This window comes from Emydura macquarii, unplaced genomic scaffold, assembly GCF_026122565.2.
Source record: "Emydura macquarii macquarii isolate MOO-44397 ecotype Brisbane River unplaced genomic scaffold, CSIRO-AGI_Emac_v2 contig_2897, whole genome shotgun sequence".
Taxonomy (NCBI): Eukaryota; Metazoa; Chordata; order Testudines; family Chelidae; genus Emydura; species Emydura macquarii.
Genome location: NW_027133034.1, coordinates 44,531,947 through 44,553,112, shown reverse-complemented (window position 1 = coordinate 44,553,112; position 21,166 = coordinate 44,531,947). Strand labels below are relative to the sequence as shown.

The following is a 21,166-nucleotide window of genomic DNA, read 5'->3' as shown; positions in this document are numbered from 1 at the left end:
CCCAAAAGATGGCAAGGCTTGAATCTCCATGGATAAGGCCAGAGGACCCGCTATAAACCCTGGCAAATCCCCAGGATCCAAATGGACCCAGGCATCTCAAGTTGGCAAACCCCAAAATGAGGCTCCCAAAAATCAATTGACACTTCTGCAAATTATAACATTAATTTTGATTATAAAACCTAGTAAGAAAATTGATGCAAATCCCCCAAAAAGACATCTTTATCCTGTCTGTATCTTGCTTTCAGCATCATTACATTTGGGATATGTAACTTTTCTCAGGAGATACTATGAAGTTTAATTCATTAAAATATGTGACCACCTCTGTTGAATATGATTATAGAAGGCAAAGTCACATTGTTATTTAAAATCCCACCTTTCACTGCATTTTCAAGGGAGGGGTCAACTACAACAATCAGCACCTGTGATAGGCTCCATTGAGCTTTTGGAGCTTGGAGAGTCTTTTTTTCTTTTAAAAAAAAAATAATTTTTTTCTTAAAAGATAGCTCACATCCTAGCTCACTAGAACCCAAGCACTCAGTTCTTTTCTAATCATTCATTAATGTGAATAATAGAGTATGTCGTGGAGAGTGGCTTAGAAAAGGCTTTTTATGTTTACATAGTACATGCCAACTGATGCAGTAGCAAATGTTGCTTCCTATTGGTTGGAGGTGCTATCCATCACATGGCCTATGAGACTACAGGCTCTGATCTCTTTGCTAGAACAGATGTGCTTGGTCAGGAGAGACAGATTCATTTCTCAATGGAAAAAAACATTGCTTTTTGTATTTTATTCCTCTTTTTATGTGTAGGATTTTCAGTCTCTGTGGACCAAATGGTTGTCGGAACGGATGGAAGGTCAGTCATTTGATACATTTGAATAAATTACTTTGGTGAAGCTGAATGCATGTTTTAAATGTAGTTTTGTAATTTTATTTTGTGTCTTTTGCAAATAGATTTGATCAGCATGGCATGACAGGATTAGAATATTTTAGTTTTAAAACATTAGGACTCATGAAGAAATGAGCTTTTTCAACTCTAAGATATAAAGTGTATATTTCAAATTATTTTAGAAATAAATCTAAAATGGTCTTAAAAAGGCATATGCTCTCTCTCAGACTCATTTATATTATAATGCTTTTCTCACTTTTTCATTCCTGCCCATTTGTTAAAACAGAATTATAAATAAAATAGCAGCAGAGGTGCCCGGATACACAGGTGCTAAAATATTCCATTTCTGTAAATATTCCATTCTGTAAAGTTTCTGTTAAAACGTAGGTTCAACATTGAAAGAAGTATTAAATGGACAAAATTGTTCCTAAGTATTTGTATTAGCAATTGTCTTTGAATGCATCCTATTTTTTTACATAGTATAAATAGAGGGCACAGAAAATGACACGAAAGAGAGAATGCTTTCTAAAGCCAAGCATTATAAAAGCGAAGATAGCCAAATTTAATTATTTGCATTATGCCTCACATATTTGCATCATGCAGATCAAATATGCTGATGTTCGCAACTGACAATAAAGTCTGAATGCTTAGGGAACTTGGACATGTGGTGATTTACTTAAGCTTGTATTAAGAGCTCTATTATATATAAATAATACAATATGTTTTCATTCAAATAATTTATTTATTATTCTCATCTGGCTATTCCAAATCAGTTAGCACCTCCCTAGCAGTTTCAGTTTTCTTTGATCAGTAACAGAATGGAACTAACTGAGTTTTCACACAAACTTTATAAAGAAGATTAATGTAGTAAGGCCCAATCCTGTTTCCATTGAAGTCAATGTAAGTTTTGTCTTTGACTACAATGGAAGCAAGATCCTACCCTTCATATATTAAGTCACCAGGAGTAATACTGAACTCAGTTTCTTTTCTTTTTAAAAAACAAAGCTTTACAATTTTGTCATTTCTTAGGCTTTAGTCCTCCAGTCATTATTCAGGAATATTCCATTAAAGTTAGTGGGAGTTTCAGCTGAGTTGGAACTGCAGAATCAAGTCCTTAATGATGAAATGTCAATAAAATATAAAATAATTATTTAAAGTTGGATCTCTGAAGGGTATGTTTCCTCCTGTGAAATTACTATAAAAATAATACAGTATAATTGGAATGGCATGATTGCTTCTCTCTGTAAAACTGTGTCTTTGTAGGGGTTAGTTTGTTAATGATAAGAAATTAAAAATAAACTCTAATAAAATATTTCATTAGGAGTGTTCCATTAAAGAAACCTACATTTTGGGCCTGATTCTGATCTCACACTGGTTTTACACCAGTGTAACTGCACTAACTTCAGTCAAATTACTTGTGGTTGGTGTAACTAAGGTACATCTACACTGCAAATGAAGGTGTGATTCTAGTGTGAGTACGCCTGGGACCCTGGGTACATACATGGGTTGCTAGCCTGGGTTAAAGTCCATCTTCATTATTATTTTTACCTATACTATCTGGATTAAAACTAGGAAAAATATGTCTGCCACTCTACTATCACATCTCAATTTGTGGTATATTTGTATTCTACCACTAGAATCAGATACATAGCTCTACGGTCCACTAGTAAACTGTTGTTTCTTTTATGCGTAATTTGTTTGATTTACATGCGGCTCAAACATTATTTTCTAGTAAAATATTGTGTTAGTAATTGAAACTAGTATACTAGGCCAGCAATAGTGAGACAGTTTGAAGTTGGATAACATTAGTGATAGAGGGCTGCATTGCTCTTTGATATATTTTAAAGCATAATCAAGATATTACAGGCATCTATTTTATTTTGAACATTGTGTTATCTGATATAATCTGCACTTCAAAATGATAATATTCAGTAATAATACTATAGATCATATTTTGTGTTAATAATATAACTCCCTTTAACTGCCTTATCTGCTGAAATGAAAACTACAACAGGCAAATTCTTCCTCATTTGATCACTTCTCACTCTCCTTGCAATCAATAGGCTTGTGAATAAGGGCTACTCACAGAAAGGTTTTTAGGAGCAGGCTCTATACTTTTATGTGAGCTTTGTCAGATGAAAAATAAAAAGACTTCATTACCTTATAGACTGATAATGTCATCTGATAAGTAGGAATTTGCACTTCTTTCTACATGTAATCTTATTTAGTTGGGTATTACATAGTGATTAGTCATTCCAGTGCTTTGTATTAGGGCTAAGCCAATTTCAATGGGGCTCCTGATAAATTTAGAATGATAATTTCAACATACAATACAGAGACAGACATATACCGTGGACATGGAGCAGTTATTTTCAGATTTGCAGTTCTAAAGAAAGGCCAACGCTTTTAACACAGGAACTATATTTTATACTGAAGTTGAAGTTTTTAGTTTAATATAGATAAAAAAGTGACCATAAAGCCAGGGGTTATTTCATTACATTTTTTAAAATTGCCCAAAAAGTGTTGTGGGTCCAGTCATTCTTTGCTGAGTGTTTTAGAATTTAATTTCTAAGCTCATGTGATCTTTTCAGCCAATAGTAGAGCTCTAGCAGTAATAGTCTCAGCTAGTTTCTGTCTGTCATATTCACATTTACAATGTTATTACTCAGAATGTTGTTATGCACAAGTCTAGTATGAGCCCTGAGAATGATTAAATGCATTTTCATTCATTTGTGTTTCCACATATTTTCCCATGATATTTCTGACCTACAGTTTTACAACAACCTTAAAAAGCAGCAGAAGAGCCATGAAATGTGCTCCAAGCAGTCCATCATGGACAAAATCCTTCAAACATTGAGATCTACCCATCAATATGATGATTATGACTTTGCTCCAGCAGATCTCCTTCAAGTTCCCCAGCTTGTCCTTTGAATTTGAATGCTGCTGATCTGATGGCGGTAGGGTTTTGGAGAGCCTCACATCCCCTGCTCACAGACAGCATTCATATAGTGCCCATCCCAAGCTGTGAGTGCCTTTACAAAATATTCATTTACAATCACTAGTAGAATTGCTTATATCCCCTTACATTTACAGTCAGAGTAAATCCTTCCATAAAAGTAATCTTGCTATAAATCAATCAATACCCTCTCTTACAACTTGCATCCTCCCTGCTCCTTCCTCAGATGTCTGTGAAAAAAGATGAGCTTTGGAAGGTTAACAAACTGGGCTCTGGGAAACCCTGGGGAAACCCTGCCAGCAGCTCCCTTTCTTTTACATTGAGGTGGCTCCAACTCTGCAGCCTCCACTGAGCACAAGCACAGTGAAATGTAGCATGAGGAGAGATCTGAGGTAACTCAGGCCCAAAGCATTTAGGGGTTAGTAGGGCAAAACCAGCACTTTGAATTTTACCTAGAAGCCACAGGCAGCCAGTGCAGTTCACAAAGACAGACAGTGCTCCCAATGTGAGTCTGTGCTGAATAAACCTTTGAAACTAGTTTCTGCTTCTGAATGGTCTCCCCAACCTATGAACGTCCTTGTCCAGACTGAGCCTCACCAGCTAGCCTCCATCCAAGTCTCAATCTGCTGAAGACACGGCATTATCTGATATAATGGAGATACCCAGTTGGGTATCATCAGCGCACTCAAACACCGCAGCCTGTGTCTCTTTACTAATTCTCCCAGAAGCCTCATCATATACACTCAGCAAGAGGACAGACAGAGCAGAATACTGTGATGTCTTGTGCAAGAGAGTCCCTGTGGTGGAGGAATAATTGCCCATAATTACCCTCTACGTCTTCCTGTATAAGAAGAAGCAATGCCATTTCCAAATGGTTCCACAGCCTCCTGGCAGGGACCTTATACATACCAACAACACCTCATGGTCAACTGCATCAAAGGCAGATGACAGATCTAATAAAATCAGCATAAACATGCTTGTTCATAGCTAGGAGGAGATCATCAACCAATGTCACCAATGCACTTTCTATCCCATACACAGGCCTAAAACCAAACTGACCAGGGTCAAGGGAAACTGAAGACTGCCGGTATTGCCATAGCTTCTCCACTACTATCTTCTCAAGTATGTTTCTTGGAAAAAGAGAGAAATTTACATAGCACTTTACATCATGTAAGAGTAATGATGAGCAATAGATAAGGAAGAAATCTCAGACTTTTTGTTACTATCGTGACTGGCACTCTATAAATGCCTAAGATGCACACACTGTAGTACATATCGGTGGTCACTTTGCTGACATGCCTGCCACCTACCTCCCATATGTGCTAAGGAATGGTCATGTCACTGATGGTATTTATCATAGTATGGTATTCAGCAAGGACTCACAGATCACTCTCTTCAATGAATTCCTCACTGGGGTATGACTGTTTCATTGGCTATGCAGATTCATCTATTTTTAGTGTCTTCCTGCTGAACGGTGAATCTTGACATGTCTGCATGAGGAGCATTGGTACATTTCCCTGTGATTTTGCGTGAGACATATGGGAGTCAAATTATACCTGTCACAAGCTTCCAGCCTAAAATCATGGGCCTTGAGGAGTCTGATTTTAGACCATTCTATTAGGGGACAGAATACATGCATGGTTCTACATGTCCCTTATCCTGTCTGTTTTCTTCCACAAGGGTTGGTGTTACACATTTAGTCTTCCTTAGAGATGGGTTTTTTTTTTTTTTACTTTACAGAGTCTTCATTTTAGCCCCCTTTGGGATGGGAGGCTTCTGGGAGGTTAGAGAGGCAGATGGTATTTTACTATCCCATAAAAAAAAATACTCCCACTATGGGAGGGAGTGAATTTAATGTTGCAACCTTGCATTAAAGTGTTCTTCTAATATGAACATTTTAGTCTGCAAACTCACTCACTGAAGAGGTTGTAAGTTTGTGAATTGAAACACTGGGCTTAGAACTTTTAATTTTATGTTTAGTAAAATGACTGTATGTTAAGTCATTGCAGTGAGGGAAGGCTAGGTTGGATCTTAGGAAAAACTTTTTCACTAAGAGGGTGGTGAAGCACTGGAATGGTTTACTTAGGGAAGGGATCTCCATCGTTAGAGGTTTTTAAGGTACGGCTTGACAAAACTTTGGCTGGGATTATTTAGTTGGGGTTGGTCTTGCTTTGAGCAGGGGGTTGGACTAGATGACCTCCTGAGGTCCCTTCCAACCCTAATCTTCTATGATTCTATGATTCATTTGCCTTTTAATTTTTTTGCATGTCTATTTTTTGGGCTTCCCCCCCTTCATTTTTATATACATTACCATGAAAAATGTCAATAATCCTTGCATTGCTGTTGCTTGCCACAAGGTATGTTCTACATTAGAATGCTAGAAAAGAAAAATAATATATCAAATCCTCAAGTCCATGTTCCGACTGCTGAATTGGCTTGAGTGGGAGTTTTACCTGAGTAACCACTGACTAAAAAGACAGTAAACATTCCAGTATTTGGCCCACCCCAGTCTCTTTTCTCATGAAAATCAATAATGTATGAGATTTAGAGCTACTTTCTTTCATTAAACCAAACTTTTAGAAAAGCTGAAGCATGGTATGTGATACTGATAAATGCAGTAGGGCCAGACCATCACCAGCCTTTGTGTAAGGGAAGGCAAGAAATTTTCCCTATCTTTGAATAGCTCTGCAAGAGTCTCCTACAATAGCAGTCCCTGCACTCTGGAGAGTACAATGAGACGCTTGTTCCTGCTCCTCTCTGTGGACCAAGAAACCAAAAGAGAGGGCAGAGTGGGGTCGTGCACAGTGCACAGAACGGTTAAGAGATCTGATCTGACTAACCTTTGGTTAAATATGGGACAAGAATAATTTCACCAACTACTGAAATACACTGACCTCTGGTGTGGAACATGGATATTGTTTAATAGCGTTCAGCAATATTAATGTACAGTACAGAATAACAAGTGAAGAATAATGGGCCAAATTGTGCTTTTTCTTGAAAGCGTCCAACCCTTTGAAGTCAGTGGGATTGGTCATGTGTGATTAAGAGCAGAATTTGGCCCATTGTATCTAATTAAAAGTACATAGGGTGGATTTTAAATAGGAGTATGGTACTTATTTACACTGAACTGTATTGGAATGTAGAATCTTGTAAGGTTCTCCCAGGCCTAATTAGAGTCAGAAGTTTGAACCAGCAGAAGCTTAGCTGGCTTTTGTGCTATGTTTATTACCATTTCTGAGGAGAATGGCTGCTGTTTTTTGCTGCCTCCTGTTGTAGCAGAGAGCACTCCTGCACATTGGCTTGCACCAAAGCTGATCATCAGTCCTTGTAGTCAGGGATGAAGTGACAAACTGAAATACAAGGACCAATCTAGTTTGTTTATTTTGCCTTCTGGGTTTGAGGCTTTTGGAACTGAACACAATGGTTCTATTCCTTTGAGTATGCCTGAAAATACACACACAGGGGGAGGAATTGGATATAAAGACAGAGCCTCTTTAATACACATTAAGGATGAAATCCTGGCTCCACGGAGGTGCATAGTTAGGCATCCTAGAAGTTTTACCATTGGGAATGTGGCTGGATTCTCCGGACTGCCCGAGCTGGGCTTGGCACAAGAGCAGGAGGGGTGATGCTGCAAAGGTGGCTTAAAGACACCTTTATGCTTCTTCATACCTGGAGGTGGTGCTCAGCATAAGTTAAAATACATTGCTTTAATTTATGCCTCGCTGCCATTAGCCCCAAGTGACTGTTCTGGCAGCCAGGGAATGCCAGGACATAGGGATACCCTAGACATGCCAACTTTTCCTTGGGAACACCCATGCACTGGGTGGAGGCATGGGGGAAAGGAGTGATATACAGTTGCTACACCCAGGGATCCCCCTTACATAAGAAGAATCCTCAAAGGGCTGGATCCCCCAGCTGGCCAACCATCCTGCCACCAAGACACTGGCTTATCATGCTTATTTTAATATCATTCAAGAAAGTAGCCTTTAGAAATGCCTTATTTGTAACTTGCTTGTGTGGTGGATTCAAATCTCATAAAAATGAAAAAAACCCAAACCCATGGATGTGTGCTGTCAGATAAAGAGGCTAAGAGGGAAATCCTTTGCTGACAGTATCCCCTATGGGCTGATACAGAAAGTGAGCATCATTGAGGCGAAGGAAGGTGGGTAAGCCCTACCCTTTCTGTTGGCCACAGCTTCTATGCTGTCAGTAAGGACAGGATGGCTTAGGAGATTGCTCTACAACATCAAAAGAGGCTCTGATTAGGGTGATTGCCATTTATGCATACTCTGGGTTTTGAGCTGCTTTGCACGGCTGCCATAAAGCAACCACGGAACAGGGATATATTTTGAGCATGACTGCATAATGGTTGAATGAAACATTACAAATTGGAACTCTCCTCATCAAACTTCATTCAAATGTTAAATGCAGACATTGTACAATAAATATTTTTCTCTGTCTTCTTTGTTCCAGTTCACGTGCATTTTCAAAGCAAGAGCTGCCCCAAAGAATTGGTAAGGCTTTTTAATGCATTTGAATGCACTGGTATTGTCTCTGTTAGCCACATAGTATGCCTTGAATCCCACACGCAATTCCCATTGAAGTAATTGAGAGCTCTGCCAAGAAACGAGGGTATTATACAACCTTCATAGTGAAATCCTCTTTTAATATTCCCAATTAAACGATTAGCCCTGTTAAAATAAAAATTTATGGATTTCTTCCGAGTAATGGATGTGAACTTGACACAAACAAAATGAAATAAAATATTACATTTTTGGCATCCATTGAAAACGTACACGGCCAACTGTTCAAAGGATGCTGCAATGGGAGTGTACACACAAAATAATATCATTGTGATGTCCACACAAAACCTTGCATTTGTGTAAATAAATCAAATAACTGGTCACTCACATACAGTTCAGGTGTAACTTTATCCAATACAGGTGTGAAAATCCCCATTTGTGGATGCAGGTTCGTGCATGCTAATTCAGTGCATCCTCCTTTGAAAACGTGGTCCAAAGCATGAAGAAGCAAGGAAACTTTTTTAAATGGATATAAGATGGAGGAATTTACAGCACCACGGGCTAAACCCTGAAGTTCTTTTCAATTGGAGTTTTACCTGAATAAGGGCTACAGGATTTATCTTTAAAAGAAACAAAATTATGTACAACAATGGTAAAATGTGCTAGAAAATTGATTTGTGGTGGGCAAAGACTAAGCTCAGTGTATGAGTGTTTTCTGCACCAAACTGAAATATATTTCACAAATCAATAGAACCTTCATAAAGGTGCATTGGCTGAAGGTCCCTCTTTGTTTGCAAGAGAACATGCAGCATTATGCATTCTTAAAGTATCAGTCATTTTTCATTTATACTTATAATTTTCTTTCTTCTGTAGACCGACGTTATGGTGGTGATGTGAAGCCAAAACATAACTTAAAACAAGTAGCAATTACACAGGTATGGAGGTATCAGGAAAGCGATTGTAAGTTTTTTCATGGCATAATTAGTTGTATTTTGATGATGTTTTTGTGAGATAACAATCAAACTTGTCTAATTATTGTGGTACAATACTGATATCCTACACGGTAATCAGATGTTCCTCCTAATGACTTGATCCTGCTAGTTGCTGATTAATTACTGGCAGGTGCTGAGTCACCTCGACATCCACTGGAAGTTAGTGAGAATTCCGAGTATTGAGAACCTATAGAGGCACTGAATAACCTGCAGGATCAAACTGATAGGACCAGATCCTGTGGTCCTCACTCAATTACATTGCAATGGCAGTTTTGCCTGAGCAGGGGATACAGGATTTTGCCTGTATGACATGGTGCTGAATATCTAACTGAGGCAAAAATGGTTGATTTATTACATTCAATGGGAATTTTGCCTGAGTAAGGACCAGAGGACTTGGCCCAAAGGTACACACCTAAGAAAATAAGGTTTACATGTCAGGAAACCTGACAATGTTGCAATTTAACCTAAGTGAGCTAATGGGTAAATGTAAATGTTCTGCACTGTAACAGGGCAGATGGACAGGTTTTTCTTTACCTCATGATACTGTCCTAATAATAATCAATGATATTTGTTGGTGATTTGTTTTGTAAGTTTTCGCCTCCTGTCTTCTGGTTGTTCCTGCAAACATCAACTTGTTTTAAATCACAACACTCAGGCAGTCTTCTTGTGCTATACATCAGACCAAGTAGCACAGGCGTCTTTTAGGCTTGAGCTAGGAGAGTTGGTACACTAAACTTAGTAGCCAAGACAAGGCTTTATTGCTTACCTGTGGCTGTCCAGTGGTCTGATAAAATGGTATGTGTGATTGGGATGCAGAATACTTGTCTCATAGGAACAAGACTCAGTGGCACACATGCAGCTCCATGGAAATTACAGCTATATTATCAAATTCAGTTACGGCAGATCTGCAAACTGGAAAAAATTATCATCGTCTGAAATCTTGAGCAAAAACTAAGAGAGTCAGATCTAAATACTGAAATCTTTACTTGCTGACATCTTTCTATTTATAGGCATTTCCATGGGAGCTTTGCTTGACCATGGAAGTTGACCATGAGGATTTAGTATCGTTCTAGTAGCTGTAGTAAATGTCTTGACTTTGAGACAAAACACAACACACCCTGTTTTTAAATATATAAATTAATAATTTTACAAAGGTGCCCTTACTTTCACCTTGCTCTTATGTGGAAGCCATCTAAAAACTTGCATTTGTTTAAAAAACAATATTGGGCCAAATTCTGCTCCCAGTTACACACATGCAATTTCATTTGCTTCACTTGCTAAACTGGCTAATGTTTGTACAGTCTTTCAGCATGGAGAGACTGTTCCTTGGCCCAAACTAAATCCCTTTTGCAGTTTTCCAGTGGCACAAAAGGGGCTTAAAACTGCCCTAAAGGTGCACCTGAGGAGTCTCCTGTTGTACGGGAATCCCCTTTCGGTATACAACTGCTTATGCCAGATTTGCCACACACTTTCATATGGGGTGCTGGAGATAGATAGAAGGGTCTGAGTCCAAGTGTGCTGGGCCTCAGTGGTCGTGGTCCAGTCTCTAAGAGGCTATTACAGTCAATGCAAGTTACATCAGCTCTCTGGCTCTTCTTGTGTATGCCAGAGACTGGTGTGGATCCCTGCCATCCCCAGAATTGGAGGAGATGGGAAGATTGGCTAGAACTATCTTTGTCTCCCCAACGCAGTAGCACTGAGCATGAGCTCATTGCAGCTGAGGACTGGCCTCACTGGATGCTATCCAAATGCTATTGATCATTATGTAACGTGGAGAGTAATTCCGGCAATAACAATCTTTTATGTGGTTTATTAGGTGGTCAGCTACAACCTGAGCAGAAAAGGACAATCAGAAAGAGAATCTTGGAGGATGTTGACGCACAGCCACTACAGCCCTGTGAATGTCACAGTTAATGGAAGTCCCTGCATTCTTTTCTGGGCCAAGAGGATAATGATTAAATTTAAAAATCACACGCAGCTGGACTTGACAGAGAAGACATTTGGTGTTCATGCAACAGTGGATGTTGGAGATTCCAACTGCAGTGAAGACAGTGCAACGTAAGACTGCATCCTACTCCCTGGTGACATCAGGCACTGGGGGTGATGCTAGTAGTTAATCTTTGGGGCACAGCCCATTGTAATGTGGGGTGGAGCTACGGTGCTCCAGAGGCACAATGCCTTCTTAGTCTTTCCCCCAGTGTAATGGGGAATTCTTATTTTCTTTAACTCTTTAAGGGTGTGGCTGCATCCTCTTTCCTGTGTGGCCCGGCTAGCTTTGCTCGTGGGGGTGGATTCTTCACACCACGCTCTCTCCGCTCTCACCATGCCCATTTTGGCAAATGGCTAGCCAGGGTGGAGAACAGCTGGGTAGCAGCCTTTGTGCTGCCCTGACTGCAGGGACTGTGATTCTCAGCAGCCTTTATACTGGCTATGCAACGGTGGTAAAGTGTGATTATGTAAAGTCTGGCCATAATTCAGACCTTAATCTGTGACATTTACTCCCATGGAGTAGTCCCTTACTCTACACATAGTCCTAATGAAATCCATGGGATTGCTCCCTTGAGTAAGATGCTATTCATCATAAGGGTGAAAAAATCATACCCTTAATAAGCAAAGGTGCATAAAGGCATATTTGGCTATATGATGCCCCGGCCGTAATAATAACTTAGCTGCTATATAGCACTTTCCATTTGTAGAGCTCAAAGCACTTTACAAAGAAGGTGTCGTTGTCCCCATTTTATAAATCGGAAAATGAGGCACAGAGAGGTGATGTGAAGTCGCCGAGCAGGCCAGTGGCAGAGTAAGGAATTGAACTCACGTTTCCAGAGTAGCTAAAATAATTGAGTTTTCAACAAATGCCAAATTAATACAGTGAAATCCATGTATGCTATCAAGTAGAGGAAGGGTAACTGTGCTGAAATCCAGTTTCTGTTCTAAATAATCAGAATCTGACTTGTGAATGAGCTGCATTGTGGGGGGCAGAAGCAGGGAGAGGGAAATGAGGAAGAAATAGTTTTCAAAATAAAAAAGTGATAAATTTTAAAGAAAATAAGTCTGTCTACCATTGCAGAGCTAACAATCTCATAAACATACATGGAACATTTCAGTGAAGACCGTATTCCACTGGAAAACTGCACAAATGTGAAATGGTTTGAAAGGCAATGCACAGTTTTTACTTAATACTTTAAAAAATCATAGTGATTTAAAATATTTTATGTGTTCAGCATGTTCAAATGGAACCAAAATAGCTGGTCTCACTTTAAAGTGAATAAGGAGATAGATAGAAAGTTACAGGATCTTAGTTTGAAAATATCAATCTTAGGTACTTATATGGCTCCTCTTGACATAGTACCTGGATGCTGCACAATTTTTAGTTATTTATTCTCACAACAAACCAGGACTGTAAGTGCAGTTTAAAGTAATTGGTTATAAAATAAAAAAATTTGGAAAACTCACTAGACAACAAATAACTTATCAATAGACTAACTAGAATATTGAGCATTCCGCCTCAGATCCCATGGAAAAATCTGCTGGAAATGCCCAGGAAATATACATCTTGTAGAGTTTATCCTGTTAGCGTGGCTATTGTCTTGATCAGGAAAAATATCACCTTATTCTTAACCACTGTTAGGAGATGTATTTCAGAGCATTATGTGGCCTTTCTGACCAAATCCTTGGAATCTCTGCTAGAGTCCTGCTATATATTAACAGAACATCTTTTTGGTCCGTATGCTTCTGTCAGCCTTTAAGTATTAACCCAGTTCCCTGCGTGTGGAATCCGTGCTGTGCAGATAGGAAAATAGATAATCTGGGCTCCTGGATCAGGATTACACTCAAAGGAATTGCCAAATAGAAACCTCGGGCCAGATCCTGAGATCCACAGATCTTCACTGTGTTCCACATGGTACATCTGAGGAAAGCAGGGGAAAGGGTGGAAGCTCCCTTTTTGCTCCTTCGATCTTGGGCCTAAGGTCTATTCTAAATTATGCAGGCAGCAGATAAGGCAGAGTGCTATGTACTTCACCTCATCCTCTCCCACTCCTGGCAAGGCCCTTACATCCCCACCCTTTGTTTAGGGAATCCTCTGATGTGTCTTTCAATCAGCACAAAGCAGCAGGACCTAAGACCAAGGATTTGGCTTCTTATTTGTCTGGATTTACTATATGTGTAATACAAACACAGAGGTAGATTATTGCATGCACAGAGTCCTGACGCAGGCACTGAATTTAGTGTGAGGTTTGCCTGTGTGGTATAATCAGATCTGCACAATTTACATCTGATTTTGGTGTAATTTAAACAAGTGAGGATCTGAAATTATCCTCCTTGCTCATTGGATCCAAATTCAGGCAAGTGAATTATAAGTGACCTTTGAAGAACTCAGTTCTGCACTTGAAACCTGTCCAGTCTTTAGCCAGTTTTAAATTGTCTGACTAATCATGATTTTAATTTCCCTCCACCTTAAGTTCTAAAGTGGCGTAGATGTATGCATGATGATTCATTGTGTAACAGTACCTAATCTTAGATAAAGAAAGGCACAATGTTATGTCAACAATGAAAGTCAATTACACAGATGGTTTCTAAGATGCAAAGTGATATAATTACATCAAAAATCTGTATGCCACAGAGTAATAAAACGTTGCATCTATTAGTTTGTGATACAGTAGAAATATGGTACTTTGAGCAATATTTACATAATCATACTGATTTTAAGGTGCTATTTTAGAACTGACCTAACAATACTTCTTACTGTGGTAAGCCACTGCTGTCCTCACTGATTGGACAATAACTTGGGTAGAGTTTTGCTACAATCAACATCTTTAAGGTGATTCAGTGATGTTGTATAAATGCAACAATCTGAACTCAGATATCATATGGATTTGTAACACTCTAGCGGGGTCTATGAGCTGAAGAATAGGTTATATTATTGCATTAATGAAATACTTTTATCTGAGATACAAAGTGTGACCCATCAGTGCCTAGGGTAGCCCACCTGAAAATGCCAAGGTCAGGGCTGGCTGCAAAAGGAGAGGAGATTCTCCTAGAACAGGTGGATAACACTGCAGTTAGATTCACCAACCAGTCACAAACAGTGCTTCTGATCTCCCACACTAGTTATCAAAAAGCTACAAGAAATACACAGCCCCCTTATTGCATTTCAGATTCTGACTCCCAATCAGCCACAGGGTCCAGTAAAGAGATAAGTTATTAAAAGTTTATTCCCTTTACCAAAAATGTTCTTCTGATCCCCAAAGGGTCAGCCACAGTACCAGATCAATATGAGTTTGGATCTTACCCAAAATACCACACTGCCAGCCAATCCTTTAGTAACTAAAACTAAAGGTTTATTATAAAAGGAAAGGAACAAATGAGAAGAGAGATGTTAAATGATTAAAGCAATCAGATACATACAAATGACTTTAAAGTCCATATAGATCAGATTCTGAGCAGAATTATGAAGTTTGCAGGTTTGTACAGTTCTTTTGGTGTACATCTAATACCTAGATGGGCCTCAGTGCTTTGTTTCACAGCTTCAGTTGTAGATGAGTTGATCCAGAGGTAAGAAGCAGGAATGAAAACCAGATGGAAATGGTGCAGCTACATTTGATTGTTTCTTCTATGAGACTTGTGCATTCTTTGTCTCAAACATCCAGCCACACAGCACATGGCATGGAAAAGCCTCAGAGTTCCCTGTCCATAGACCCTGGTGACTCATAAGGTGTAGCCCTGGCTTTTTTCACTGGATTCACTATACATTTGAGTTCACTTGATGGGCCATTAATCAGGCTTAGTGTTGCCACCATCCTATTTAGGGGTGTCACCTAGAAACACAGCACAAGTTTGAAATACAAATAACCATACATATTTAGAGCTTATAATATATAAACAATATTATTATATTTATCAAATTGTGAACTTTCCAATGATACCTGACATATTTTATAAGATTCATTTTAATTTCGCAATATTGATATCAGTAATATTATAAATGACAGTGGCACATCAAGGTGATAGGAGTCTTATAAATATTGTAAATAGAGATAGATCTGTGAAGGAACATATATATCACATGGCCTTGATTATGCTCTAGTCTAGGTACACTGATGTTGGAATCAATGGGATTTAACTACACACTTAATGTTAAACATGTAGTTAAGTGCTTTCCTGGCATGAAATCCTGATCCCATTCAAGGCAACAGCAAAATCCCCATTGACTTTTGGGGCCACTGATTTCACCATTGATTTTACCCCTGGAGTTTTTCCATTGACTTCAGTGGGATTTGAATCAAGCCTCAAAGTACTGTCTGTTGTAACCATGTTTTGATCTTTTGATGAATATCAGTTTGTTTTTTTTCCTTTAGATTTGCATTTTTAGTCCAACTTGACATTGTTTTCTGTTTGATCTAGGCTTTCACTTAAGTTTGGTGACATCGACAATCTCAAGGGGCTTGTTCTTAGGTAGGTTTACAAGATAAGGATAAAGACACTTAGATGATCAAATGATAATATCTACAGAATGACTTGAAATGCAGATTGTCTGGGAAATTAACTGTGAGAAGGATCACAGCAACGGGTGTGTATCAGCAACGGGTGTCTGTCAGATTTGTAAATTATATAGTGAAGTACATAGCAGACAATTATATTTAATGGAATTTTCCTATTTAAATACATTTCCTTTTGATTTGATTTTTCCCCCCTATGTTCTCTCCTCATTTAGCTAGGCCTCCTGGTGTCCACTGCATCTTGTGACTCAGCCCTCTAGCCAGGTCACCCCTTCCAGGGTATCAGTGTCCCCAAATAGACAGTGTTCAACACACTTAGTCATTCAGACAATATCTTCAGCCCCTCCTGGACTCCTCTGCAATCCCATTCTTCTTTCAGAGTGGGAGATTTCCAGGTTTCTCCCCAGTTACATAGCAGAACTCAAATATCCTGAGACAAAACCAAACACCTTAATTTACTGCTGCCCACCCTGGGCTTGAGCTTTTCATCCAGCTGGGTTCTCCCCAGCTCCCTATTCCTTTCCAAACCACTGATACCATAGATACCTCCCTGATGCCTTGCCCTATTTCAGAACCCACCACAGGTCTGGCTCCCTCCATGAGTTTCTCCACGGTTCCTTTTTTATAGCAACAGAGAACCCCAACCCCTTCTCTTGTAGACTTTACCCTCCTTGTTCTTTTCCCTTAGCCTTGATCCTCAACTCCAGTCTACCCTCAAGGCTATCTGGCTGTGCAGTGGCCTTCCCTGAGGCCTATTTATGGAGCCTCTGTCACCCCCTCCTACCTTCTCTTATCAGGACCAATTGCAGGATGCAAACTCCCACCTAAAACTCCTCCTGCTACCTGAGCACACCCAGCCTTTTGTGCAAACCCTCTCACTCTCTCAGCTGGGTCCAATCATTACCCAAGTCCATTACCCAAATCAACTGGGGAGGAGAGCTGATACTCCCAGGCAAGGCTCAGCCTGACTCTCCTTAAAGGGCCAGCTGGCCTGTGACACTTATGTTTAAGGATTGATTTTTCCTTCTTGGATCAGGCCCTCTCTTTTAAGTAGAACTTTACATTGTTTGTAATGGGGAATTCCACTTCAGAATCAATGGGACAGGGCCCTCAGACATTAGACTTATGCCTTCTTTCTCTCTTTTTCCTCACTGATCCAAGAAGTAGGCACTGCCTGATAAATAATTGTGCATGCTATATACATGACATGTGCATAACCAAGAAGTGCACTGGCATAAACTGAATATTGATGTAATCATACTGCTATAACCCCCATCTGTCCACACTACATCCACTGTACACTGCTCGCTCATTTGTTGCATCATGTCTAAAATTTAGGCCATAAGCTCTTTGGGACATAGGCTGTGTGTGTTATGTCTTCTGTGAAGCATCTAGTGCGCAGTGGGGCATTATAAAATACTAATGTGTATGGAGCAATACATGTTACCTATACATGTATATAACACAGGATCAATTTACACTATACATGTAAACAATTTAATCTTTCAATTACTTGTGAATGTAGATAAACTTGACATGGAGACCAGATTTCACAAGTTTACTGTCTAAGGGCCTGAGCCAATGCCTATCAAAAGTCAGTGGGATTCCTTCTATTGACTTAATGGCCTTTGGCTCATGCTTGGAGGAGGGGAGGTAAGGGACTCTCAGAGCCTTTCAGGACTGGGTCTTGAGGAAGCTTTACATAGCTGTGTACATCAATTACGTCTCCCCTTAAACTGTTGTTTGGATGGAAAACTATATTTACATGGGAGCACAAGCTAGTGGCAATATGATGTTTTCTTATTTACCCATTGCTTGGCTGAGTTAAGGTTTTCAGTCAGTGGGATTTCTTCCATCTATATTTATTTTGTTTTCCTCCATCGGTTTGCCTCTCATGAGTCAGCTACCTGGGCACCAAATTAACAGCAGGGAGGGAGGCAGAATGGATGATATTCTTCTAATGCTGTTCCATAGTTAGGCAGTCAGAAGATGCTCAGGATTTTTGTGACTCCCTTGCTCGGCCTGGGACCAATCCTGTTTGAGCAATGATCTTCTTCAGCTGCAGCAATAAGGAATCAAAATTATCTCCCAGACTGGTCTCCCATATAGCAGCAGAAAGAGCAAGATCCTTCTCTAATGAAAATTGGCATAGATCTGCTAACTTCAATGAGTCCTGTCTGACTGTTTTACATGCTGTATTCAACAATATATGCTCTCACTTTTGCAACTTTACTAACTCTCTCTTTATTTAAATTATTTTCAGGTTCTTATTGACAAACAGTTATTATAAGCTATCCGTTCAGAACTGGTTTAGTTTATATAGAATACAGCTACTTTACAATCATTCTGTACAAGCGACATTTAACGCAACCAGAATATATGCTCCAGCAAGTTATTCCTATCACTGTGAACATGTGAGCAGCTTGCAAAGGTATGATGCACTCCTGATGCCCAGCTCCACAAATGATGTGTCCAGGTTCTGGGAAGTCACTTTTATCAATTTCCAGGTAATAAAATGAAGTTAAGCCAAGAAAATGGCACAGGTGTGCTGACTGGCATCTCTAGGCCTTGAGGCCAAGAAAACAATGACATACTATAAGTAGCTTAAAGGCTCTCCAGAGATGGATCAAGGAGTAGAAATTGAACAGAAAAGATTTAAAGTCTCATACTTAACTTCATGTTAAGTGAGATGAAGGGCTGATACCTAATTTCTTCTTAGGGATATACTTCAGCACAACATATAGGAGTGCCACTTTCTGCTCTGTGTCTGTACCTTTGTTAAAAAATGGTTCTTAGTGTATTTGCCAATTGGGCTTTTAAGATCAACTTCTGTAGAGCCTTCGTTGAGCACTGTCAGCAAGTCTCCAGCTGTCCTTGCATAGGACTTGCTGCTCCAGATGACTGTCAATCAGCTGGGAAAGAAAGCTAAGTATTCCATAGCCCAAAGTTCTGTGAATAGCTCACACTTGGATCTGTTTCTGAAGTCAGTCAAGGAGCATCTTTTACAACAGTCATTGACCCATCTCCTTATCAGAATTATGATAGACAGGGGCAAAGACTAACTGTTCACCCAAGGATGGACCTTTCAGCTAGGGAGGAGGAAAATAAATAAATAGATGAAGTGAGAGGGGGAAGATGAGGGAGTGGTAGGCTATCTGAAAAAGATGGGAAGGCCTTTAAAACCCCAGAGCAATCTGAGACAGGGAGCCAATCCCATCTGTCTTCTCTATGAATGACTGCACAGTAGACTTACTTCATCCTAGAGTTAAAGTAACTCTCACTTGTTTGCAGCCACAGGTAGAATTTGTATTCTGGGGGCCAAATTCAGACCAGATGTGAGTGCAAAATTGCTTATTTCAGTTGAGTTGCATCCACGTATAACACAAGGACTGAATCTGGTCCCACAACTAAGTATCGGAGGTAGGCAACTGTCGGCATTTTCTTGATCATTTTCTGCATACCTGTGTCCATGTTTGTATGATCAGAAACAGGGAAACTATTGACTCCTACTAAACAATGCTGGGAACACTTTGTAAACCAGAGTTATCAAGCTTACAGTTACATTTGACTTGGCTATCAAAAATGATCACAGGAGATTTTGTTTAAAATAAAACTGCAAATCCTTTGGGCCCCAAAGCCAAGAGGATTAGAATAACAGACTCTTTCTAGAACACTGACATGAATAAATTTTGTGTGACTCAAATCCAGCCAGCGCTGCTAGATACAATTTTTTTTATATGCAAACATTGACTTAAAAATTCTTTCTTAGTAGTAGGAGCAAAATCATGAAGTGCTCCATAAGCAGGAAAGAGAGGATTTTTAACATAAATCCTTCTATTCTCTTAACAGATTCAAGGCTTTAACATTGAAGGAGGACAGTTTGCTTATGCCAAAGATTGTGCATCCTTTTTCTCACCAGCAATTCTGATGGGCTTGGTTATGTCACTGATTCTGCTTCTAGTCCTGGCCTACGCTCTCCATATGTTGATCCACCTGAAGTCTCTTGATGGGCATTATGAATGCAAAGCCTCTCCTGCCTATTTTGCACAAATGAAAGACAGTGACATGGCAGATGAAAAAGAACCACTGAGAAGCAATGGAAATGAGTCGTATGAACTTAGAAGTCAACAGTTCTGTAAAGTCTATATTTAGAAGTGTGTGTTTGTCTCATTCAAGCTATTGGCATTTTCTTTCTGTTGTTCTGTTCTGTTTAGTTGTACAGTAGCTAAAAGTTTTCATGAAATGATTTATTTGATCAAAGAAAAAATATATGTATCAGACTGCTTGTTTAGCCATTCTCTGGCTTTATTTCTTGAGACCCCGCCAAAAGATGTCTTGGAAATCAGAACAAAAGAAAAATCTCCCTTGGGAGAAGGGGAATGAATGTGGTGAGAGTCTGCTCTCATATTACAAAACCAAATCATTACAGCCACCTTGGATACCCCTGAGACGAAGAATTGGTAATAGACGCTAAGGGGTTAAATAAAGATTAACAACATCTCCTAGCTCATCCCCTCAAAGGGCAAGATTTTTCCCTACACTGTATTTTCTGTTTGTCTATCCAATATATATTAAGTGTACCTGGCAAAACAGTTTCCGTCTTTTTCTTAGAAAGTGTATGCAACAGTATAAATAGATTCCACCATTAAAAGTCTATGCTGATTCTCAGCTTAAATTTTCCTTGTATTAATTGTATTCAATTATTCCTAGTTTTGTCCCCCTTTGCACCATCATAAAAATCCTTCTCCTTGTCCTTGTTTATACTCTCCACACACCTAAAAAACATTGTAATATCATCTCCCATCATTGGTTTTTAGGTATGTGGGCAGACTCTCACCACATTTCTTCATCTTTGGAACTGTAGCATCTCAAATGGTTTTCTATGTTTTGGCATGAGGCTTACTTTATTGAAGTGGTGGTGGGGCTGTAAATATCTGGCCATAGGCTTTCCCATACCTCACCCTGCTGAGCTTTATGCCAAAAGAGAGATTATGGGTTTTATACACTTTAGTTCTAGGCTAATTTCTTTCCAACTAAATCAAGTCTCCTATACAAAACAGGGAAGTCACAGCTACAAGGTGGTTCTACAGCTGAAAATACATATAAATTATGTTGGCTGGAAGACACCCAGCAGTGCAAGGGGTATTTAGAAATGAGACACAATTTTCACTTCTTCCTCCTGTGGGAACTTAAGCTTTCATCTTCTCAACAATCTTATCAATTGACAGAGGCAGGGTTAGAGGACCCAAAATTAGTCTTTTATTCGGTTCTTGCTCCCAGCAAGTAGGAAGGTGGTAATGAACT

At 39.4% G+C, this 21,166-nt stretch overlaps 1 protein-coding gene across 1 annotated transcript; it reads left to right on the top strand.

Annotated features, from left to right (window-relative positions):
* The first annotated feature begins 749 nt into the window (after nucleotides 1-749).
* On the top strand, nucleotides 750-20,537 carry LOC137166812 (V-type proton ATPase subunit S1-like protein). The gene is made up of 7 exons (XM_067568672.1): nucleotides 750-855; nucleotides 8,321-8,361; nucleotides 9,244-9,305; nucleotides 11,179-11,420; nucleotides 15,768-15,818; nucleotides 18,126-18,369; nucleotides 19,712-20,537. Exons 1-7 carry the CDS (start codon nucleotides 761-763, stop codon nucleotides 20,012-20,014), a joined length of 1,038 nt encoding a protein of 345 aa, XP_067424773.1. The 5' UTR covers nucleotides 750-760; the 3' UTR covers nucleotides 20,015-20,537.
* Nucleotides 20,538-21,166: the final 629 nt, after the last annotated feature.

Coding starts and splice junctions, on each gene's coding strand:
- LOC137166812 (XM_067568672.1), top strand. CDS start 761: ATGGAAAAAAACATTGCTTTTTGTATTTTATTCCTCTTTTTATGTGTA. Junction 856..8,320: donor GTTGTCGGAACGGATGGAAG/GTCAGTCATTTG, acceptor TCTTTGTTCCAG/TTCACGTGCATTTTCAAAGC. Junction 18,370..19,711: donor TCACTTTTATCAATTTCCAG/GTAATAAAATGA, acceptor TTCTCTTAACAG/ATTCAAGGCTTTAACATTGA.